At 39.5% G+C, this 25,671-nt stretch overlaps 1 protein-coding gene across 3 annotated transcripts in view; it reads left to right on the forward strand.

Annotated features, from left to right (window-relative positions):
* The window catches only part of LOC133110458 (potassium voltage-gated channel subfamily KQT member 2), a 45,924-nt gene that overhangs the window by 12,932 nt on the left and 7,321 nt on the right, over positions 1–25,671 (forward strand). Inside the window, exons 2-14 of one of the 3 annotated variants that reach the window (XM_061220590.1) lie at positions 2,987–3,077; positions 3,699–3,825; positions 4,535–4,710; positions 5,510–5,635; positions 6,139–6,249; positions 7,016–7,111; positions 8,000–8,094; positions 11,343–11,345; positions 11,946–12,014; positions 12,529–12,558; positions 17,541–17,764; positions 20,582–20,629; positions 24,562–24,579. In XM_061220590.1, the coding sequence (XP_061076574.1) occupies positions 2,987–3,077; positions 3,699–3,825; positions 4,535–4,710; positions 5,510–5,635; positions 6,139–6,249; positions 7,016–7,111; positions 8,000–8,094; positions 11,343–11,345; positions 11,946–12,014; positions 12,529–12,558; positions 17,541–17,764; positions 20,582–20,629; positions 24,562–24,579 (1,214 nt within the window). The remainder of the gene's footprint in view (positions 1–2,986; positions 3,078–3,698; positions 3,826–4,534; positions 4,711–5,509; positions 5,636–6,138; positions 6,250–7,015; positions 7,112–7,999; positions 8,095–11,342; positions 11,346–11,945; positions 12,015–12,528; positions 12,559–17,540; positions 17,765–20,581; positions 20,630–24,561; positions 24,580–25,671) is intronic. The other 2 variants (XM_061220591.1, XM_061220592.1) reach the window with 2 other exon arrangements.

The raw sequence follows: 25,671 nt of genomic DNA on the forward strand, positions 1-25,671 counted from the left end.
TATGAATAAATATGAGTCATATGATAATGAAGGGGAAACCTCTAGAATGGGAAGTCCCACGCAAGGTTTCAGTCACTTCCATTTCTCTCATTTAATTTTTTTGCTGTAACTCATCTCTTTTTCTCATTTTCTTCCTTGTTCCTTGTTTTATTCCGGGCTTATGAGTATGTTTGTTCTTTTAAGCATTGTTTTCATTCCTGTGAAATAAAAAGGTCAGTTACTGTAAAACTACAATGGCGGCATTCTCAATAGTGCATATTATAATCTTATAATCTCTTTTGGTTACCTTCATAACACATTTTACTAATGTTTCTTATTGTCAACAAACCCATCAATGAAGTGTATTTTAAAGGAAGAAATACAATAAACTGTTTCAGTGATGTAAGACTATTATACACTTCAGTACTGAAACACCTACAGATTCTTTGCAAGACTGCTTCTTGCAGTTCATCATTAATATCATTAATATTTTGAACTACTTCAAAATATGTTCAAATGCATTTTAGGCCAAATGGGGAACTATATACACTTCTATGAGGCTTAAGTGCCATAAAAATATAAAATGTAAAACAGTGGGGTAGTTTGTATAGTTTGTGTTCCTTTGTGTGCTAAAAGGAGGGTGATAAGCCAGAACAGGAATTGATTGTAGGTTTGTTGCAGAACAGGAACCCTGGGTGGAGAATTAATCACCATTTCAGACTGCATAGAACACGTTTCCGTTGGTCGACAGCCCGTTGAGGAAGATAATTTTCTTTTTACACATTTGATGACTTCTCCTATAATGTGGAACAATTTGCTGATGGAATTCAGCTATTAAGCACTATGGGGCCTCAATCAATTGCTTGTATAGGTTTATTTGTAAGCTGACACGGAAGAAGTGGCTCAGGTCTGGAGCTTTCCGCCTGCTACAGCTGCTGGGTGGGATGCGTATTGTCCAGGCTGTCTTGCTGGACTTGATTTGGTTCGATCAGGTGACAGATCAAATGGGGCCTGCAGCGGGCATGAGCAGAGGAGCCTGTTCATCTAAACACAGAAATAAATCTTGTCTAATTGGTTCTTTCTGCATTATAATGAGGGTAACTGTAGTCCACATGCATGGAATATTGCTCAAACTGCACTGAATCCTCGATAATAGAGGTCATCATGAACTAAAATGGACAGGTCTGAATCAAACAGCTCCAACAACTCTTGACTCACCACTACGAATGTAATTATAACAGCACATGAATGTTCAGCAGAAAACATTTTATTCCATGATTTCCTTTGAACTTAACTTAGCAAGTTGCAACTGTTGTTAGATTGAATATGAGGCTTGATAGTTGGGCTGGCAAACCTTCCACTTGAGAAACTGTGAAATAAGGGCCCGTTATGTCAGATGTCCATTCATCTCGAGTCAGTATTTGGCAGTGGAGCATGATTGCGAGGGACCGGGCCTGCAACACAGAGCTTGTGGCTTTCATTTCCGGCCTGGGCACTGCCGTTTTACCCTGGACCACAGCACTTAACTTGGATTGTTTCAGTAGAATATTATATTAAGGGATTGTATGTAAAATGTCATCTTTGTAAACCACTATGACTAAGAGCGCCTGCTAAATGCTTAAATGTAAGTTAATGCATTATGATCCTAATAGCTGCCTTCATACAGTGTAGTTTACCTGTGAGTAGCATGTTAATTAAGAGATCGCACTTCAAACATGTGCCCTTACATGGTTCTCAGTAAAATTTGGTCCTATCAGGAGGACTGCTTTTTAGGTGGTGTACATTGTCCTCGGGTCAACATATTGACCCAGGTCTTATATTTCAGATCAATATGCTATACTTAGGGGCCTGCCTCTTGTGTCACCTAATACACTGTCCACAATGTCTGTTGTGAGCTGCACTATTGGCCAAAGCAGGCTGGTCAAATTAAAATAAATCCTTGTTTGCATGTAAATGATGGTATAGACATTTTTACCCTATTAAAATGATACAGAGACATGGCAGTTATTTGTAAAATTCTACTGTATGGCTTCTACTTGATCTGTCACCTGTGAATTCAGTGGTTTGATGGTTTCTGGAATATTTTAATCATAAATTAAATATAAACAGCAATATATTTTTACATACAGTTACAGAAACACAATGGATGTCTGATTATCTCTTGCCCAAATAATGCAATAAAATAAAACTATTGTGGTTGCTAATTTGCTTTTATGCATTTGACATCAGTGATTTCTGAAGTTGTCCACAGCTCAAGTGATTTCATTTTATTTGCTCACGCCTTGCTGTAAGTGTATTTGACTCATGATGAGGTAATATATTCATTTTAACCACTTCTGCTGGTAATATGATACATTCTGTACTGTAGCAAAGCTGTTGAAGTTTTCTAATCTTATTGTTTGGTTCAATTCCATTCTGAAATGTTTCTATTATACATTTTAACTTTTTCTTTTTCATTCGCTTCAGCTTAAAATGAACTGTTCTGTGTGATATACAATATGAAACACTCTGATTAAATTTGGTTAAAAAGTCCTTCCACCTAAACGCCCAAGCACAAAGCTGGTTCCAGTTAATGTTTTCTACTGTAATTATTTCTTGTTTGATGATAACATCACAGTACCAGAAAGTGTTGAGTCATACCCCAGTCATCCACATTACTTTAATGACATCACTGTGTCTTATCACTATAGTCATGGGAGGGTGACTTTGGGATTCTCTGAGTGCTTGAGCACAGGCAGAAAGTGTTATACAATTGAAAAAGCAATCATTTCCATACATGTACTCATTATCTCATTGAGCAAAGAAAATTCCAAAGCATTTTGTCCATAATTCAAATTTGGTAAAATAACTGTACAGATATCACAGTCATGTTTGTTTTATGAAGGACATTTGGCTGAATGTGTGCATATCACAGCATCTCTATAGCAACAATCGGGTATGTAAGAGGGGGAAAGACTGATGTTATTTATCAGTATTGATTTGAAATTGTTTGTTCCCATATTTTCAGATTCCTACTGGTCTTCTCCTGTCTTGTCCTGTCTGTATTCTCCACCATAAGAGAGTATGAGAAGAGTTCAGAGGATGCCTTGTATATACTGGTATGTCTACAGTGTTACAGTAATCAAATGAATCACAATTTCCTTTAAAAATGTGCAATTGCTGTATATGTTTTGCCATGTTTGTATCTTTTCTTGATTCCTTTCATATTTGGTAATGTCTCAAATAATATCTTGCTAACATGGCAGATGAAACATACACTATGTAAAAGTATATGCTATTTACTATTCTAAATGCATACTATTGCATTAATTCCAATAGTAAAATGTATGGCTAAATGTATTGTATAAATTAATTATGTAGCCTGTACTTTTGAATTTACACTGGAATTTAACATACAGTATGACATCCACCATGTGTATGTATATTTATATGTATATACTTTCTGTGTGAAACAGGAGCTGAATCCAACTGTATCATCCGTTGTAAACAGGACATTGCGCTCATCCTTGCAGTTGTCACGCTAGAGTGCATGTCTTAAAATCTGTAGACAGCCAATGCCATTCATTTCAATCCCATATCCGAAGTTATATCCCAACCCTCGGCCCTTATTGCGCCGTATGCATATTCTCCAATCCTATTTTCAGATACACTCCCACAAAGGAAGGACAGTCTGTAAAAATGTTGGTGCGATAACTGGAGTTTGTGTGTGCTGTGCTCAGGAAATCGTGACCATCGTGGTGTTTGGTGTGGAGTACATCGTGAGGATCTGGGCGGCTGGGTGCTGCTGTCGCTACAGGGGATGGAGGGGGCGGCTGAAGTTTGCCCGCAAGCCTTTCTGTGTAATCGGTGAGTGAGACTGTCACCTGCCAGTCACCTGCAGCCTAGCTAACACACGATGTTCTCACAATGTTACTGGGAGGTTTTGGTAACATGGCCACTACGTTACAGCAACATTGTGAGGACATTTTGTGTTAGCTGGAGAGGGTCTCTTCTCTCACAGTCCATCTCTTGCCAACAGACAGCTGTATGAAACATGAAACAGAATGTTCTGTTCTAATGTGATGGGTAGCAATAGATCACAAGTGTATTCTGAGCAGATTTTAAAGGCCTTCCTAGACCAGCTCCTGGCCTCATTTCAACCTACAGTAGATGTTATTACTGTTTATTGACTGTAATCAGTAAGTTTCTTTTGTTTGGCTGTGACTGTACTGTATAATACACATGAGATATGAAATAATGTTAAAATAATCGAACAACGTATTTGCTGAATAGCACATTTTTTGATTAGTATACAACTCATCCTCATGGTAATTATACTTTTTAACTTGAATATGACTATTATTATACACTCACTGAGCACTTTATTAGGAACACTCTTACTTGTTCATGCGATTATCTAATCAGCCAATCGTGTGACTGTAGGGCAATGCATAAAATCATGCAGATACGGGTCAGGAGCTTCAGTTAATGTTCACATCAAGCATCAGGATGGGGACAAAATGTGATCTAAGTGGCCGTGGAATGAGGCATTTAAAATGGACATCTTACTTTCCAGACATCATGGTGTTGATAGCGTCCATCTCGGTGCTGGCAGCCGGTACCCAGGGGAACGTCTTCGCTACCTCCGCCATCCGCAGTCTACGGTTCCTCCAGATTCTGCGAATGATTCGAATGGACAGGAGAGGCGGCACGTGGAAACTCCTGGGATCAGTGGTCTATGCGCACAGCAAGGTGACCACAGCTCCGCTGAAGCAGGAGAGCTTCTTAAAGGAATGGGAGTTGTAGATCTGGGTTTGCTTTGTTGGGACAGTGACATGATTGCCTGATGAATTCAACTCCCATCCTGATCCGATTTTCTAATGCCTAGCACGGCTAAGTTAGATAGCATATTGGGCCAGGGCGATTGGTGCTGTTTGCCGAGTTTGGAAGATGCCCCTTCAGGGAGGGGCTTTAGGTTCTCAAAACTATTTCAAATTCATGCCGTACAGCTGCATTGCAGAATTTGTGCCGGGGAGGAATTGGGTGGGATTCTGCCAGGTGCTCTAAATGCTCCTTTGTGCTACATCCTGTCGGCCAGCTGCTCATCTATCAAAGGGCAGGTGGTGTTTGGATAATGGATTGCTGTGCATTACCCACAAAGTCTGGTACACATACAGTGGCATGGTTTATCATTTTTAGATTTTGTGTGCAGTCTGTTTCAAAGCTGGCAGTGTGCAGTGCAGATGAAGACAAAAGTGTTTACTAACAAAAACCTTTACTTATGCTTATAGAGCGAGTTGCCTTATTGATCTGTCATAAGGAAGATATATTATGCTGTTTACTCTAAAACCAGTAGTATGTGTTTACTAACTCCCATTATGTTAATTTCTTCACATGCATGGCTGTCCTGTTTGCTCTCCTGTTTTTGACCTGTTTCATAACGGGCCTTCCTGCAGCTATGGGAGTCATGAGGCTTGGGCTCTGGAAAGAGGCTTTGTCAAGGTGTTTTTCTTAGTGGTAAATGATTATCACACATTTCTGTCGTCCTCAGGAGCTAATCACTGCCTGGTACATTGGATTCCTGTGTCTCATCCTGGCATCTTTCCTGGTATATTTGGCTGAAAAAGAGGACAACACCCAGTTTGAAACCTACGCAGATGCTCTGTGGTGGGGACTTGTGAGTCCTGGTTTTGAAGCTCTAAAGGGAATCGGTAATATGTAATACGTGTTAATAGGGTAGTATAGGTATTATTTTATTAATTCAGTGGATGGACTTCAATATTAGATTCCGTTTTTTCTCTGGAAGACATTTAGTGTCCCCTACGGAGTCATCAATACATGTTCTTAGGTTGCTTAACCTAGAACAGAACTTTATAGATTGAAGAAGTACTCATAGTACTCATAAAATGCTGAATTATTTTGTACTATAAATCATTTTACATTTTCCAGAAGCTCCTATCTTGTTTATTTTCTCCGAACTGGATCTGTTATACTTTGTGTGCAATAGACCGTGAATACCCCATAACTTCACAGAGAAAATAACGGCCACTCTACGTCAGCAGACAAGGATGAATGGTTGAGCCAGGATTTAGCCACGTCTATCTAGCATTGATGGAAAAGCACACTCATTGATTATTGAGGATCTATGTGTGAAATGTCAGCTTTTTTCTTCTCCGACAGATAACTCTGACTACCATCGGCTATGGCGATAAATACCCAATCACCTGGAATGGACGGCTCCTTGCCGCAACCTTTACTCTGATTGGAGTGTCTTTCTTTGCACTTCCAGCGGTAAGCCCACTCAGTTTCTGTGGAATGATGTGCGTTACTGACATATATGATGGCAGCATAGTGTAATGGTTAGAAAAATAGGTAACAAAACTCAAACTCAAAGGTTGTTGGTTCATTCCCAGGTGAGGGGTTCCTGTTGTGCAATGTACTATATGTTACCTGAATCACTTCAGTATATCCAGCTGCTTCTCAGTTGTAGGAGGGAACCATTTATTTATGGCATTAATGTTCATTGTAACATAATAATTAGAGAACTGGGCTTGTGGGTTTGACTCTCAGCTGGGGCATTGCCTTTGTATCCATATGCTATTGAATCTGCTTCAGTGAAATATCAGGCTGTATCATTTTATTATTGGTACAAATAATGAGCAGTTTGTGTAAATTGATATGAGAAAGCATGTCTGCTATGTGCAGAAATATAATGTCTTATAGTCTACTGTACTGTAGGCTGTGATGATGGGCTATAATGAGTGTGCCTTCATCAAAGCTAGACTGGGAGCAGTTATCATATACTCACTGACTTGACCCAACGATGTTTTACTGTTTGGAACTTGTGTTGTTGTTGTTGTTCTTGTTAATTGTTAATAGCTCACTGTTGTTCCACCCATTATGGGGTTTGTGAAAGCAAAAATGGACAGAACGACCACCATGCCATCAGTAACTCACTGTTTTAAATAATCACTGTGCTTTGCTGTCGGAGGAAGCAAGCTTTTGATCTGTAGAACAAATGACAGATTCAGACAGTCTGCTTTCCTGTCTGCTGTAGGGCATCTTGGGGTCAGGGTTTGCCCTGAAGGTCCAGGAGCAGCACCGGCAGAAGCATTTTGAGAAACGGAGGAACCCTGCCGCAGGACTGATCCAGGTTCTGATGGGTTCTGGCCATGTTCCCAACACATGCAGATGGCATATATCCATGTTCCCAACACATCTCACATCTCAGTCAGTACAGCAGATGACATATATCCATGTTCCCAACACACCTCACATCTCAGCCAGTACAGCAGATGGCATATATCCATGTTCCCAACACAGCTCACCACATCCCACATTTTCTGATCATCTAAATTACTTCCGTAAACTGTCCTGCTGTACAGATGCATAGTTAGCCATTTAGGATAATGATGCTTCACAGCTTTGGCTTGAACCACTCTCTGAATCTCACGCCAGTGAAGGGTCCAGTCTGATATTTTTTTGTCTGACATTTCAGATAGAGATAACAATGTTCATCACTACAAATAACAGTAAGATGGCAATATGTAGGGATATGTACAAAACCCATTTTGCACTTGAATTATTTACTTAAATATTTCTTATGCAAAATATAAAGTACTTTTTCAACTTGAATCACAACTGCTCTGTGCATTTGTGTGTGAGTAATTGTAGGTGGCAGATTTGCATTCAGAAAGGGCAAGATTGAAGCTGACCTTCAAGAAACACAGCGAGGATTAGGCAGAGAAATCAATTTTGTTTGAAGTGAACATGCTGAGCAGTAGGTAAATGGTCAGGCAGTAAATTAACCATGTTTCTCTGATGTGGATTTCATGTGTGTAAATGCAGAGTCCATGCACGACATGTACCACACAGGTACAGCATGATACCCTGAAAAGAATTCAATTCAAATGCTTTTGACACCTCCACTAAATTCTTGTTTGGCTTATTCCATGCATTGAGAGTGTGGATATACAGCATTATACAGAGTGGATATACAGTGTGCTTAACCTTCTTTCTTTTATTTGTTTTCCAAATTCAGGCTGCATGGAGGTTTTATGCCACCAACCTCACACGGACAGACCTGCAATCCACATGGGATTATTATGAGCGCACAGTATCTGTCCCTATGTACAGGTATTTACTGGGTCTTCTGTCATTCAACACTGATAGGAAATCAGCCCTGTATACTCTCAGACTGACTGTCTGTATTAAATACTTGTGATTTCACTGACTCATGCAAAGCTTTTTAAAAATCACTTTGTCTTCCTGTAACAACATTACTTCTCCTGCAAAGGCAATGTTGTCTTCGACCTGGGAATGATCCAGTTTGGAGGTTTATGAATTCTCTTTTGATTTGCCAGGCTTAGGCTCTGTGGTTCTGTTTTGCTATTAACTTTTTGTCATCATTACATGTTTTCTAATTGACAGTAACATGGTCTTGGCCTCTATTCGGCCACATTAGATTATCTGTTGACAAACAGTGCTGGATTACATTGTGCTGATTACTCACGAATGGTGATCTGCTTATACTTGTATTTCTCTTTGTTTCTGCTGATGGTGTTGTGGTTCAGGGGGAAAGTAGTTTACCTAAGCAACATTTTTAGTGTTACATGTTGGTGTTTGCCCAATACTTGCCAAAAATTACATCATTTTCTTCATGGAAAATTTCAAAAGCATTGTACAATGGCTGAAATGGGTGTAGGACTTCTGATTGATTTCACAATATTGCTGCTTTGTAGATCCGTCTCTTAGTTTTTCGTTTTTACAGTAATGTCTGATGGATGCATAGCTCTTGCTACTTTGACATTTTAGCGGCCAGTCAGCTCCCAGATGATCACTGCCTTATAGATTGAATTAAAATGTGCATCAATCAACATCTTTTCCATGCCTTGTCTATTTTGTTCTGTATCGTATCGGTATACCAGAATGAATCTGGCTTCACATTTGTTGAGATATATGAACAATTTTTCATTCATATGACAGTACTTTTCATTTGGGACAAATACACATTTGGCAGGATAATATAGGCATGGGACATGCCTTTTGACACCTTGTGGCCTTTTGGCACCTTGTGGGCTGGAAATGTATTGAGCTAGACCAAACCTTTGTCATCTTGATAACTGTAAACAGAATATGTAAACTTTGAATTACCTTAAACTGCTGAGTTGCTGTACATATATGTACTTTTATGATACTACATTAAACTCGGGTTGAAATTCTGTCAAAATCTTTAAACAAAATAGGAAGCTGAGACTTCATTGTGTTAATTATTAGTACATTTCACTTTCTATTTGGATCATTTAAGTTTTTGCGTATGTTTTTGATTGACACACAGACAGTTTTTGTGCTCTGGTAGGTACAGTAATTTTCATTTTAATTATTTTATGTCCATTTTTCTTTATGTCAAAAAATGTGCTCATATCTACGGTATGTTTGAACATATAGATAAGTGCTCTTCATTCTCTGTGCCTGACATCAAGGATAGTTAAATAATAGATGGCTTAAGATGTGCTGATCTTTTGTTTGTTGTGGGGGTACTGCAACTTAACTGCAACAAGTTTAACATTTTAAGTTTTACTACTGTATTCACTGTTCAGACTGAAAGCCTATGTGGCATATGTAAACGTTTTGTTATGATTATCTTATTTTACAATTCCTTTGGTTCTTTAACATGATGTGAATAGGCCCCAATTTTTCAGATAATTGCCAGGCTTATTAATTCTATGAAATTATTATGTATGAATTCAATTCAATTCAATAACAAAGAAAGAAAAAGAGGAAAATTAAGATCGACTTGGCTGGAATCACAAAAAAAGGAAAATAAATAAATTAAACTGTTCTTCTAACATCAGTACACTAAAGGGCAAAGATCCGTTCAAAGGTAAGATGCAGCCTCGTCTGTTTGAAGATCACTCACTGCCATTGCTGAAAGAACATTCTGCGTTTATGATTTTTATTACAGCTCATCAAGCACAATTAGCAGTATTCCCATGGCTCAAGTATGACAGCTGCTGTATAAGTGCAGTTATTGGGACTGTGGTTGACCCTCCATAAAGACTTGCATTTGAAAATTATCCATTGCAATACCAAGGACAGTGTATTGATCTATCTGGGGTATTGATTCTTAAGAGTTAACCTGTATGGAGATGATCTGCCCGTAGCTGGTATCAGTGAAGTGCATAGGGATCAGTGGAAGCCCTGCAGTGCTGTGTGATATTGATGCTGGTCCTCTGCAGATCGCTCATGATGCATGGAAAACTATAGCTGTGTATTAGGCTTGCATATCTTTGAGACATATAGAATGTTAATATTAACACAGCAAAACAGAGGAAAAATAGCTGAAAGAACAAAGACGGGTGCCATAGCCAAGTGAAAGAAGGAGCACTCCTCCCTCTTGCAGAATGCCTTGAACCTAATTGAAGTGGGCCCAGTTCTGCTCTCACGACGCTGTTGTTGTTTCTGTTAGTTTCACTCAGTTTAATGAGCACCTCGTTTTCCTCCAGAGCTCTTTACTTTTTTATTTGAGCACCTACTGATCTCTTCTTGTTTTTTTCAGAATTAAATATACATATAGATTTCATGTTTCTTTTTTTAACGTTGATCTCATATGAGGTAGAGGGAGGCAGCAGTGTACAGTATACTACATTGTTGTATTATATACTTCCAAACCATAGATAACAATACAGGGAAAATTGAACTTTTGGAATCCTGTGTGCTGTCCTTGAATTAGACATTTTGGACAAACTGATATTGACCTATTATTTGCCCTCTTGTTTTTGTCATATATCAGCTTGCTGTCATATTATTTACTGCAAAAATGATGTGAGGAAAACAAGCATAATTTTCTGCCAGTGGGATAAAGGTACTGTAGGTTAGAAAATTATTGTCTGAATGAATGTGTTTAAAACCAACTAACATGTTTTAGTTAATAATCATATTACGGGGGTTATGTCTGCATGTTCTATGCAAACTGTCAGTGCCTGAAGCACTGTCAGGACAGTGTCGCCAGGACTGTACCATTCAGCTATAACCAGGAGTACATCCTGCATGGCTGCAATATACCCTTGTGGGTGTGTTTAAGTCTCCCATGGGTCCTACCATTTACCATTGTTTTGCCTCCTATGAACTGCCAGGTAGCTACAGTAACTAGCTTGCTGCCACAGCTGATCAAAACTGTGAAACGAGGCCTGGTGAAAAATAGGCTAGCTAGAGAACAATCCGTGAAGGTATAGAGTCTGGCACCAGAACTGACATTGAAGCAAGCACAAGACCAAAGCTGACTCGAATAGCCTTGATCGGTTAGCTGTAGCCCTGTTGCCTTCCTTCAGCAGACAGTGTATACGGTCTGCAGAGAGTTGAATTCTCTATTGTGAAGGGGGCAGCAGGTGGATACAGACTGTGTTTACAGCGCAAACACGAGGGGGGATCTGTCTGCCTTCTGCTCCACGTAGTGAAAACTGTGAAGAAAACAAATACATTCTATTATTTTAACAAAGGCACAAGCCCGTCCATTCACAGTGGTGTGTGTGTGTTTGGTGTGCACGCGTGCATGCGTGCTTCTGTGTTGCAAATTTCTTTCTGGAAATGTTAGCTGGAATGTTGATTAAGCATCAACAGTTTAAGCCATTTATGAAGAGCCTATACGTTTTAGGATTTAAGATCTTATCTGTAGTGCTTTAAGGGTGTTGCATCTTCAGTTCAGAATAGGTAGTGACTAAATGAGGAATGTGGGGATACACTGCCATCTGCTGTGAATAATTTCTCTTTAGTTATATTTCTTCAATTATCAGTGAATGAATCTATTTTAGCAACTGCGAGTAAAAAAGACGCAGCCTCCCTAATTTCTGTTGCAAGCTTCCATTGTGGGTTATCACAGAAGAAATGTCTGATGTAGTCTTACACGTCAGTACATAATATTATGAAATGATGATTTATGTTTTTTTTTATAGATATTCCAAATGACTCCATTTTCCCTATTTTTGTAGACTTATTCCCCCTCTGAACCAGCTGGACCTCTTGCGGAATCTGAAGAGCAAGTCTGGGCTGTCATTCAGGTTGGGTCATGAGTGTTCTGCTATTGTCTTTATGGTATTTCATTTTGACAGTTTATTTTTTCAGGGTAGGGTAGTTCATCTTATAAGCTCTGATTAAATGTAGTGGATAAAATCTACTGTACAAACAGTTTAAAGGTGTCAATGGTAATCATTTGATATTTCTTAATTGCCCCATAAGATCTGCTTCACTTACCAGGTGTTTCACTTAAACATACACTCCACAGTGTTTTTCTGTTTTCTTATTATAAGCAATTGTTTTTTTGGTGTGCATTGATTCCCTCCTCCTGCATATTATTCAGTATGTGTTACTTGATGTGTAGTGGTGTGATTCCTCCATGTTTCACTGTTCCCACAGCGTTTTACCTGAACATATACTGTAGCAGATGGTGAAGTGAATGATATTATAGTGAGGCACGGCAGAAGATATATTGAAATAGCAATGCTGCGTGTCTTCATGGTCTCTCGCTCACTGCCCCCCCCCTCTCTCTCTCCATCCATCTCTCTGGAAACACAGGAAGGACGCTCAGCCAGAACCTTCTCCCAGGTCGGTGTGAAAGCATTGCCTTTATTGCCTGTCAGTTTAAATTCACCTGCTGTAACGGCTTTTAATACAAATGAAAGGCGTGTTGCTACTGTAGTCCTCTGCTTGCTGACTATATCCACCCATTAGACATTTCTCTCTGAAATTGTGCAGCTTTTCAGTCTAGACAAACATACACTGAGTGATACTGTGTATTTCCAATATTTTGTGGAGAATTCCCCACATTAAAATAACGGTGACCCTCAGCCTTTCTGTGGCTGTTTTCACCATTCACTATACTGGACCTGCACAGATTATAACTTCTGTTATTACCCCATAACTTCCTGTTGAGTAGCAGCCCCTCGAGTTTCACTGTGCTATTCATAATTTGTCTCATCATTTTGGTTGGCTGTCCCTAAATAGTATTGTGGTATTCAATACTAATTCAAGTAATATAGAATTCTAAAATATAGAATAATGGAGATACAACAAAATACCCAGGGTGCACCAGTTAACGTGTCAATCTTTACTTTCTATCTTTTAAAATGTGTGGCTGATGCATTGTGAGTATTCAAAGCTTGCTTCCATTTTGACTGGATTTAATTCACATTTTGTCCTGAATGCTGACGCAAATAAATTCAAGCTCAGTTTGGCAAGTTCATGGAACACCAATTAACTTGCCAAATTGTGTTTGTGGAGTGGTGCTTAAATTCATTACTTGGGCAAAGTTCAGAACAAGTGTTGAATGAATCAGTTCCTTATTCATGCCTTAGTTTGTAGAGCTGCTGGTTCCTTGCCTTATTATTGCCTTAATATTTAAATAATCCTATAAATGTACCACCCATAATCATGGTTATGTACTGTAATGAACAATGGCAAAGCGTATTGACATTGACATTGACATTAGGTGTTTACGAACAATTTTCAAATTCATGTTTTAGCAAGCAGGCTAATTGAATGACAAGCCTTTTGACCCCCAGCTCTACAGAAATCCGTCCGTGTTCATATTTTCACTGCCGAGGCATTCAGCCGCAGAGGAATATCTATGTAACCACAGCTCCTCTGATGTCTCCCGGGCTGAGATGTATCGTATTCATATTGCTTAACTGGCACTTTGATCTGCTGTAAGGCTTGGCCTGCGAGGGCGGTGCATTTCCTTTGGCTGGTGGAGGTTTCATGTGCAGCCGCACTGAGTGCAATTTATAACGAGGGCCTACCTGGGAGGCTTCAGTTGATGGGTCAGTAACCCAGATGGAGAACCTGAGCAGTATTAGAACCAAAATCATTTGAATGCTGTGCTGCCAGCATGCCAGGCTGTGTCTACTTCTAAATCAGTAGCGAATACGGCACTTGACACCCCCGTATGTGTATTTATTTTGCTTCGATATGAAATCGATATCGGATTCATATTTTTTCCTGCCGAGTCCTGACTCGTCCAGGAAACGCTATTGCACCATGATATCATTTTGTATTGCTGAAATGTTCACAGCTCACGTTTGGTTTTCCTGTTCTCATATACAGGATGGCACAATTATGCATATAGATATGCGTTCAGTTTATCAGGAATTTAGTGGTGTAAGCTTTCAGTGATAGTGTATCATTTTATGCCAATTTTTTTGTGTATTCAACCACAATGAGTTATTTTTATAGCAGATGGCCTCATTCAGTGTTAATTGTGGTGTGCATGAGTTTTCTGTCCGATTTATGTAGCTGGATGTTTCCAAGGGCAACAGAGGGAAAAGTGGGAAGGTTCCCTACCCAGACTACCCTACCCCACAACCACCCAGTCAACAAACATTTCTGTGAAGGCCAGTGCCTTCTGCTTCAGACCTCCCACCCCACTAACCCCTATTCTCCCTCATTTTCAGTAATGAGAGTTCATGCGTAGAGACTCTATGTGGGTGCTGCACTGGAACAGATAGGTACCGCAGGAATTTATTCGCACGCAGATACCCAGATCGGCACGGTTAGACCTTTTAAAGCATTCCGGTCTGCATACCCTCTCCTGTTTTCCCTGTGCACTCTTTTGGAATGATTTACCTACCCTCTAGAGACGCGCACCTGCACCAGGTGCAGTGCAACCAGCCCATTAGTCTCCTAAGCACAGGGATATTGCTACTGTCAGTGCTAAATGCTTAGTAGAGATTTCATTGCAACAAGTACAAAAAGAAACAAAGGTAAACACTAGCGGCATTTACTTGAGAACAAAGGCTACTTTTTTATAGATTTTTTTAAATCAAACCGTACTAGCTTACGAGTGCTGTGTTGCCATTCACAAACAGCCTTCTGTTTGTGAACTTTGAGAAGTGCAACACTGTTTTCGTCTTTTGAATTATTGTTAACATCCCATGTTGTGACTTCTCACATGTGGAGATGCAAATGAAACAGCTGTGTCAAAGATGATAAACTTGTAATTCTATTACATTTGCTTACAATTAAAAGCAAATAACGGAGTGAGCTGTGAAATTCACCATATTGGAAAAAATTGATGTGTAAATGTTTACCTTAAAATGCCTTCAATATTTTAATGTAAACATTTCAATGGCACTTTTGTTCACAAACACTTTATTTACTTTTGATGATGTTACAGAACTAAATTGATTTACACTAAAAAATAGGTAGTATCAAGCCAAAGCTGTTCTGTATACATCATTTCAATATGAAAGCCACTTATCACCATGTTTCACATTTCCTTTGTTTTTGTCTGCTTCTTAAGACTACCTTGAATAGAAACCCTTATCACCGATTTGTTTTGCATCTACATTTGGATCCTGCAGTCCGTCCTTGTTTTAGAAGGGGTCTAAAACATGACCTGCATTAGAATGCGCACCTTTTTTCCCATTAATATTCTTGATTGTGCTAACTGGTGACAAAAGAAACACTCCCAGAAAGACCCCAGCAGCATGAACCGGTCTCTTTACACCTTTTACCATTTGCATGTGCTGAATGCTGCTCTATGGGGTGAGAGAAGCCTGTTCCATGAGCTTGTGTTGCATGTCTGCGTGGTGGTGCTGCATGTATGCTGGTCTGATGCCTATACACTGACAAAGATGTATTTCATCTGTGAGGAAGACGGGGCAGAAACCTTGACCTTGCACTTCTAATATAACCGCCAAAACTGCAGGTCCCTCAAGCACGGCAATTTATGGAGGTCAAGCAATAAATCGAATAGTATTCACTGATATTGTATGTTCAGTGACACTTTCTTCAATATTATTCATTATTTATAATACCTTTATTAGTTATGTCAATTATTGTTTTTTTAATGATTTAATAGACAGAGAAGTATAGTTTCATTCTTCTCCACTTTGACTCATTGGCAACACTGCAAAATTAAATGTAAAACTTGACTTAAATTCACGGTCATGTGGCGTCTCATTTGGCCAGAATCATAAACCTCACAAGCTGTCACCTCAAGGTCAGGTTTTGAATTTATTTCCCCATGACAACCATGAGCAGTCGGCATGTCCACTCTGACACCTACAGGTCCTTGTATTGTGCCCTGAGAGGTAATATTTACAGTGAAATGCATATTGACTGTGAAATGCATATCGCTTCCAGTCGAAATTAAATGTGCACTTTGGCCTCTAATCCCACTGTTTATTAAAAAGCAAAGCATTCAAAGTCAGAATTCATGGGCCGATCTGTCCTTGACTCACCAAAGAGAATTAAAGTGAAATATGAAGGTGAATTAAAACTTCACATAGCAGCATCTGCTCCCATAGGTTTAAATTTATTTTCATGCATTCTGGCATTGAAATAATCCATCTTAATAATGTTTTTTTTCCCTCCCTTTTGGTTGCTCACTCTGTTTATGGTTTCTATGAACAGCAATATTTTGTTGCGCAAGAGCTCATAATGCAGGTCACAGGCTAGCTGTTTGAATATAGTCACTGGCTGGGCAACATGGCTGCCCTTTAGGGACTCAGGAGTCAAAAGAAGGTGCGGCAGGCAGCACTGTGGTTGGAGGTAGTCTTTTATCTGTCTGTTTTATGAATAATAATAAGTGATTGATTGGATTTACCTGGATGAGAATGTGTTCTGTGAATGAGCCGTGATCTGTGAAGGTAAATTTCCCTGACCTACCCACCAGTGCATGTGTGCCATACAAGTGCATGCCTGCATGCCTTCGCTTGTAATGAGCCAGCGTTTATCTGTTTTATCGTCCAACATAGGCGAGATTCAAACTGTGATTGTTAATTATTCCTCCTGATATCGCATAACAGGTAAGAGGTTATTACAGCTTTAAATATTCAAATATTAGTAAACAAAGGTTTAATCTTCAGTAAAAATCTGTTGAGTGCTATTGCTCTAAGTTATGACAATTTCCATGCTGTCTGCCACTGATTTACTACCATATTTTACTGTTTGCAGAGAACGGGTAATTCCGAATTTCACATTTTGGGATGATATTTCTGAAAAAGAAAGCAAATATGCTGTGATATTTGTGTGTTTAAGTGTTTACTATATGGCAGAAATATATTTTTGAAATAAAATGTTTTATCCGTAAATATTTGGTATGCAGACCTGAATATTTCTCAGCCTCAAAGTGACTTCCTTCACTTCCTTTGGCACAACTCTGATCCTCATGTTGACAAATGCCAATAACAGACTCCAAAGGCAATCAAAAGCCTAGAATCAAAACTAGATCTGAACGCTTTCTTATATCTGCACCAAGGAAGCGAATGAATACACCTGACTAATCGGAAACAGCCGAGAAGCCAACTGTCCAATTACTTTTGGTCCCCTAAGGACCCGGGAGGGACAATGTACAAATAGGGATGTAACCTCATTGTTCATTGCTCCATTTCAAATCCAGTGTGCTTGAGTACAAAGCCAAAAGAACAGAAATTGTACCACTGTCCAGATACTTACTATTTATGTGATTGTGGTGATGTATTTTTCCTAGAGCTGGTCATTCCACAGATGCAGCTTTGGTAGGCAGAGTTTGTCCTGCATAATTGATGGTGATCGGTGCGTTTCCGCTGTCCTCCCGCCCCTTACAGCCAGAAGGTAAGCCTGAAGGAGAGGGTATTCTCCAGCCCCAGGAGCTCTGGGAACAAGGGGAAGGGCTCCCCGCAGGGCCAGGCTATCCGGAGGTCCCCCAGTGCGGACAACAGCATCGAGGACAGCCCCAGCAAGGTGCCCAAGAGCTGGAGCTTCGGGGACCGCAGCCGGGCCCGGCAAGCCTTCCGCATCAAGGGGGCCGCCTCCCGCCAGAACTCAGAAGGTGAGGCTATCTGAACCGAAGCGTTTCACCTGATTTAATATTTTCACCGCCGCGTTTAGGAAGAACACTTAACTCAGTGACCAAGCTGTCACCCCTAGCCACCACTACGTAGCATCAGAATTGATACAAGACATAGCCTTATAATTACAGATACAGTTTGCCTGTTGTCTAAATTGGGTCCAGTGAATCATATGCACGTCCATGTAAATTATTTTATATTCTACGCTCTACGATTTAGAAATAAATAAAAGAGTATAACCAGAAAGCCTAATGATGCTGTGATGTTGTAATCGAATATAGATGATATGATGATGTTTTTTGTCAAAATAATATTCATTTTTTTGTATTTTTGTATTTTCTGCTGTGTTTGTGCAGGTCAGTGGTCCAGTGTGTTGTATGTGATTGTGATTGTGTGTGATTACTTGCATATGGTACCCCACTGTCTGGAGACACTGAAAAGCTCAAAGGGTTTAATTTCAATGGCTATATTTAAGAGCATGGAAGGTGGGCGGTAAATACATTTATTGAAAACTACAGTCCCGGCCAAAGGTTTTGTCGCATGAGTGGACAAAAGTGACAATTGCTAATTACCCAACTCTTACTTAGCTAATAAAGTTAGGAAACAACACAAATTCATCATAAGTGTCTAAAGTTTATTAGAAGCTAGCAAAATGACATTTCAAAATTGTTACTAAATGTTACAGCTTGATAATGAACAGGCCAGTTTTGGCCGGACAAAAGTCTTGTCGCAATGGCCAACTCCAATTTCTGGGTCACAGTGAATAAGGAAGAAACAAACAAGGGGCTTGATTAGTCAGCTGTAGGTAACTTTGAGCTATAAAAGCAGAAATTTGACACTTTAAGCCATCAAGTTCATGCTCAACATTGCTTCTGTCAACATGCCCAAGATCAAACCAGAAACCAAAGTGCTGATCATCAAGAATCTCAAGTCCAAGTCTCCTGCTGAAGTTGCAGACATCTTCAATGTGTCTAAACGGCAGGTGGAGAGGATTCGCAAGCGCTACCAAGAGACTGGCGATGTCCATGAAAGACCCAGGTCGGGCAGACCGCACAAGACAACTGCTCAAGACAGTCCCATGTCAACCGCCTCACAGCTCCAGGAGGAGTGGACGCCAGCAACGCCTGTTTCCTCAAGAATTGTATGTAGGATTCTTGCTCGCAATGGTCTCCACGGTCGTATTGCTGCCCAGAAACCAGCGCTAAACAAGAGACAGCTAAGAAACCGTGTTGCGTACGCCAACGCCCACAGCCTGACCGAAAGTTGGACAGCAGAAGAGTGGCGAAAAATTTATTTTTCAGATGAATCGTCAGTTGAGCTCCATCCCAAGCGCCGCCAATATTGTCAACGACCCTCTGGGGCCCGTCTGGACCCACGGTTCACCCAGAAGACAGTCAAATTTGGAGGTGGAAAGATTATGGTTTGGGGTTACATCCTATACAGAGGTGCCAGGGAGATCTGTAAGGTGGATGGTAACACTGATAGTGCCAAATATCAACTGATTCTTGCCTCCCAGTACATTCCCAACTACAAGAGGGGTCAGATTTTTCAACAGGATGGAGCTCCTTGCCATACCTCAGGTTCCACTATGAGGTTTCTCAGGGGGAATAAGATCAAGGTCCTTCAGGGATGGCCAGCACAGTCTCCAGATATGAATATTATTGAGCATATCTGGGGAAGAATGAAAGAGGAAGCTTGGAGGACCAAGCCGAAGAACTTTGGGATGCCTGCAAGGTGCCTGCAAGGTGGCCTTCCATGCCATCCCCGACGACTTCATCAACAAGCTCTACGACTCTCTGCCAAGCCGGATGGCAACTGTTCTGTAGGCCAAAGGAACCCATACAAGATATGAATTTCTTAACTTATAGTCCATGATGAAATACTAGACTGATTTTTCATTTGGTAATTTATTGATTCTAATTTGATTTGCGACAAGACTTTTGTCCAGGTAGAAACTGGCTTGTTCATCATTATCAAGCAATAAACCTTATAAGCATCTATGAAATTTTTGTTTTGCTAGTATCTAAATAAACTTTAGATCACTTATTCATTTGTGTTGTTTCCTAACTGTATTAGCTAATTAAGAGTTGGGTAATTAGCAATTGTCACTTTTGTCCAGTCATGCGACAAAACGTTTGGCTGGGACTGTACGAGCATTCAGGAGCCTGCTGGCTAGCTCATCAGAAAAAGGGGTTTTGGTCGCCCCCCTTGTCAATCTAGTCTTGAGGCCTGACCATGCCAGTAGTGTCTGTGGCTGGCAGCCCCTCAGTGTGGCATATAATCAGGTTCAGCATTGGCTGGGTGCCGGGATAATCTGTCTCACCTCAAGCCTCCATTGGTCACTAGGCACCTGCAGTCTGTCTGCCTAAGCTGTGTATGAACTGTGATCTTCTGATGCGGTGACTGCACGGCTGGGCAGAACGCACTTCAGTGCTCACCTGCGGCCTCGCGAACTGACAGAAAAAGATCTACCAATGAGATGGGCCTACAAATACAATTTATGTATGTTCACAATGTGATGGCCTCAACAATAGTCAAAATAGTGTTACAACACTACCTGTTGGTATATATACCGGACATATACAAAGTATAGGAGAGGGGAAGTCCTGCTGAGCAATATCTATCACTGTGCGCTTGTTGTAAAAATATGGCTGGCTATGCTCGGCTTACACTGAAATGTCTGTGTATCATCAGTGGTGTTGATGGAGTCCTCTCTGTACCTTTGCATATATACATATATGTGGGAAAACACAATCCTCACAGATTCCTTTGTTTCTCTGTTTGATGCTGTGCTAAAGTGCTGATTGAGATGCAGGATGAAGAATTCAGGCAGAAGAGCTCTCCAGGTCAGGATTGACTGGGAGGTCTGCAGCCATGCAGCTTCTACAGTAAAATCTCCAAAAACACTATATCATTAATCCCAACATTAGGATATGCTATTATTTTTATTTTATTTTTGTTTTTCAACCTCTTACTAAAAGTGGGAATAATGGATGCAAAGCAGCCTGAACCTCTGGGGTCAAATGTGCACTACATCAATACTGTGTGTGAAAAGTTAGAAATGTGGAAAATATTATTTCTGTTTTTACTTTTTTAAAAACATTGATGCCCTTGCCTTACACAAATTCTATTTTTTTTGCATTTTTAATGCTCCCAAATTTTGTTGGAAACATTCAGCTTGTGTGATTTCATTAATTTATTTAATTATTTCTGTTTATTAACCTCTGTATAGTTCTTCTGTTTGCCTTCTCAAAATCTGGGAGTGTTTCATTTGAGAAAAGTTTATTTTTTAAATCCTATTAAATTGTATATTTTTGCAAACAGGCTGACATTTGCATCCATTTTTGAGTGTAGCTAACTTTGTTTACATTACTGTCCTTGAGTTCTGTAAGTATCTCACACCCTAAAATGCACACGCAGCCATACGCTTCCACACACGGTGGCATAGAGATGCACATACACATTTAACCTGGAACACATTTAATCCGCTGAATTCATTTTCCAGCGGATGAGTGGCATTCTTAAACCCAATACATAGCAGCACATGTATAAGACTTATTTCTGTCACATGAAGCACTGTGGCATATGGAATTATACACCTTGTTTTTATTTCCTAGTTGTTTTTCTCCTTTGTTTCACACTAGTGGTAAAATAGTTTATTGAAAACTCATCTTCACATATGCGATCACATTCAATCAAATCATTACATCACATAAAGCCTGGTTCATGGCAACTGGGTTACATACCCTTGCATCCAAAATGTTTGAATTCTCAGTTGTTCTTTCATACACATTGAGCTTGTCATTGTGCCATAAAGATTTGGGGCCACAAATGATCTATACTGGCCTTTATGGAACAAAACAGTGGCATACTAGACATGCCATAGACAGATAGCCAGCTCTCTGTGTAGCCACAGTATGTGTGCTGTGTCATACGATTTATTACTTGTAGCTATGATATATTGGTTGCTATTAATGCACCAAATGGTTGCAATGAAAGGATTACATTACATCAAGCTAGTTATGGGTATATTGTAGTATATGCAATCCAATCATACCCTTATCAGCAGGGAGAATGCATTATAATTTTTTCTACTGTATAGTATCAGGGTTGCTAGTAGTGAATAGAGAGATATCATGTTTTAAATGAAATGCATCAAGTGAGCCAAGCACACAGTATACTGCATTTCCCCCTCTCTTATAACAAGTAGAAACAGTTGCAAACATTTTCTTTTCTAGACACGTGAATCTGGAAGTTTGTGCTATCAGACTGCCCTGGCATGTAAACCTGCTCTGCAGTAATGCATTTGTATCTTGCAAATTGTATGGATATACAGTACACAGTACACTTGTTTTAAACACCTCCTGTACAACATATTTAGCAAAAAGTAATGTAAAGGTATCTTCTTTTATTTCAGTTGTGATTTATTTTTGTTTGATTGCCTGATTTAACCGCTGAAACTGGCAGTGACGTTAAATCAGGTTCCAGTTATTCCCCGTTTCTGTGGAATTTGTTTTGTTTTTGTAAATGTGTGACCCTTTTTTTCTGATGTAAAATCTATTTCCAATTTTACATCTACAATGAAACTACATCTATAGATCCATAGATAGTTAGAGATATTGTAGTTATTTGGAATATGTGTCCTTATAAGGGAAAGATAATGGCAAAAAATATTGGGGCCCTTCATATGATGTGCTAGAGAAAAGATTCTGAAGTGGGTCATTCCCATTAAATGTTTATATGTTTCTTTGTTCAACACTTCATATCCAAAAATCTTAGTCTTAACATCTCCTATTGGTTGTTTTATGTTAACTGCTTAAGGTAACTGCTGCTTAAGGTAAATTTGGGTCATATTTATCACCATGGTAATCAGATTGGCGTGACAGTCTAATGACTATGTTGCTTTTTTGCCTTGGCACACTATGGAGCTAATATTAATCTCATTGCAGTGTTATTTTTATTTTTCATGATGATTATGTATTTTATTTATTTTTTTATTAGTATTGGTCTTAGACTGAACATGGACCAAAGGCTCAATAGTTGATTAAAAGATGAAATCATTAGAACATTGAAACATATAAACTTAATGGTGGCATCCCTTTTCTACAAGCATTTAAATAATATATTGCTGCACAATAATTATTAGCTGCCATAGTATTACAGTAAGCTGTTTTTTTACAGTATATATACACCAAGTGAGCACTTTATTAGGTATTTATTAATGACAGTTATTTTTCATACTTTTTCTGACTTCTGCTGGTGTAGCCTTAGCACTTAGAGGTTTGATGCATTGTGTGTTCAGAGATGCTCTTCTGCATACCACTGTTGTAATGCGTGGTTATTTGCATTACTGTCACCTTCCTGTCAGCTTCAACCAGTCTGGCCCCTTGGTCCTCTGACCTCTCGCATTAACAACACGTTTCTGCCTGGATGTTTTTTGTTTTTCACACCATTCTCTGCAAACTCTACAGACTGTTGTGCATGAAAATAGAGATCAGCAGTTTCTGAGATACTCAAACCACCCTGTCTGGCACCAACAATCATTCCACAGTCAAAGTCAGTTAGATCACATTTCTTCCCCATTCTGACATTTGGTCTGAAAAACAGTTGAACCTTTTGACCACGTCTGCATGCTTTTATGCATTTAGTTGCTGTGACATGCTGGTGTATAGGTCTACCTAATAGAGTGCTCACTGAATGTACATAGGAACATATTTCATGGTCTTTAATGAAGTGCACAACAGTATTATTATTAATTTACTTATTCATGTATCAGTAAGGCCTATATGTGCTTTTTTATTCATGCAAAAGTGTATTCATTAATTACCTCAGAAAGTATAGTAAGGCTGAAATCTGCCCAAAAAACAATATCATCTCAAACCAAATGTTTTTTGTTCTTTGTACTCATAGCACAATGGGATAATTATTTAGAAACAAAATTGAATGTGTGGGAATTTAGTTTTAACTACAAACCTTTTGGCTGTAGTTTTGCCATTTATCCCCTTTGGAAATGCATTGGTAAGTCGTTGGTAAGTCCCAAAGAATAATTACCCTAGCTTTGTTTCTTCTTAGTACTGCGTTGCCAAAATGTATGAACTTATGCCTTCCGATAAAACATATAAGCCCTACATTCAGTCAAACTTTTCCTTAAATTTGACCCAAAATAAAATGTGTAACACTGGAAGATAGGTCCTTCATAACAGCTCCATAACTCCTTCATAACCATTGCATAGCACCTTCTTTTATTATTTATGAAGGACCATTCATTGGAAGTGTCACTCTTTTATTTATAAGCACAGTTTGATGAGTTCCAGAATCACCCAATTATCCAGTCAAGCTGTTTTTCAAAGGGAAGAAATTACATTTTCTTCAGGTCAGAGTTAAGGAAATACTTGGCTGAATCCATGCCTAAGATGCTCATATTTACAATATAAAGTCAGTATACAAGAGTTTTGTGGCTCATTTATACCATATCATCGGTCCATTGTTCTAATTCAGAGCCAGAAAAATATCCCTCCACACTTCCTTTGTTATGAATTGTTTCATGACTGTATGCTGATTCATGATTTGCTCATCCAAGCAATATTGGAGTTGGGGCTTAAAGACCAGATTGGAGTGGGGGTTAGTGGTAGGCATGGTGACGGCTGCTCACAGATTCTGCCTTCATTTTATGAAATTGTATTTGTTTCTAAGTAACACTGTTAAACTTTTTAGTGCTAGTTTCTTACCATTTCTTAACAATTTGTATTCCATGTCTCTCCTCTCCACCTCTTTGCAGCAGTTGAAGGGTTAATCAGTAAGAGAACGCCACACATGCTAGGGGTTGCAAGCAAGCAAACAAACCAAGCTGTAGCAATCAATAAGATGGTACTAGTCATGCATGCTACAATTTTAGCAACATCCCATGAGCACTCAGCGGGGCTTATCATCCCATGTTACTGAATGACAACCTGAGCGTGCAGAAGGAGAGCCGTGCACGCCCATGGGCTGCTGCTCCTGCACTTGAATCTGCATGAAGGATGCTGGCCGATCTCTCAGGGCCAGCCGCAGTGGGCCTCCTAGACCCAGAACTACAGACCAGTGAAATCGCTCACACCTCCTTTGGGTAGTCATGCGGTGCCGTTTCAAGGCTCTGTAGTATTTACTTCCTCTGATTTCTTTCGTTGATTTAATTTGCATTTGAAGCACGGTTTGAGTTCTTTTTTTCGCCCATGCCAGACAGACCCCTGGGGAAAAACTTGGATAAGGTTGATGGCGTGGCCCAAAATTAGAGACTTTCCTAACATTCCCCCTTCTGCTCCCAGTTGTTGTTTTTCCCACGGTGCATGGGTATTGAAAATAATATATTTCTGAGGCATTTTTTACACTGTTTTCATCCCTCTTCATGGCATCACTTATCATACATTTTCAAAAGAATTTCAAAGTGTCCTGGCAGAAGTGAATCGTGTTTGAAATTCTTACAAGCGTTAATGTTTGTTAGCTGCACTTAGTGCCCTTTGATTTACGTTGATTATTTCCTAACTGAGGCATTTACGAAAGTGTGACTTCCTGCACTACTGTGTAAAGATTTGGGCACCCCTGGTCAAAATGCCTTTTACATTTAATATCTAAGTGAGCAGTAGCAAACCCGACCTCTAAGTGGTACAACGTTAAACATGATGCATTTCTTCAAATTTTAAAGCAGGGTTACTTTTTAATTAATCTTTTACATTGTATTGAATATAATAAAAAAAGGAAGAAATGCCCTGTGCAAAAGCGTCTCTGTACCATTTAGAGATCAGGTTTACAATGAATTGCATCACATGCAGATTCATTGTAACAGACTTTCAAACCAGGGTTGCCCCAAATTTTGCACCCCACTGTAAAACGTTGTCCCATACAGTCCCCA

Source organism: Conger conger, chromosome 14 (genome assembly GCF_963514075.1).
Source record: "Conger conger chromosome 14, fConCon1.1, whole genome shotgun sequence".
In the NCBI taxonomy this organism is placed as follows: domain Eukaryota; kingdom Metazoa; phylum Chordata; class Actinopteri; order Anguilliformes; family Congridae; genus Conger; species Conger conger.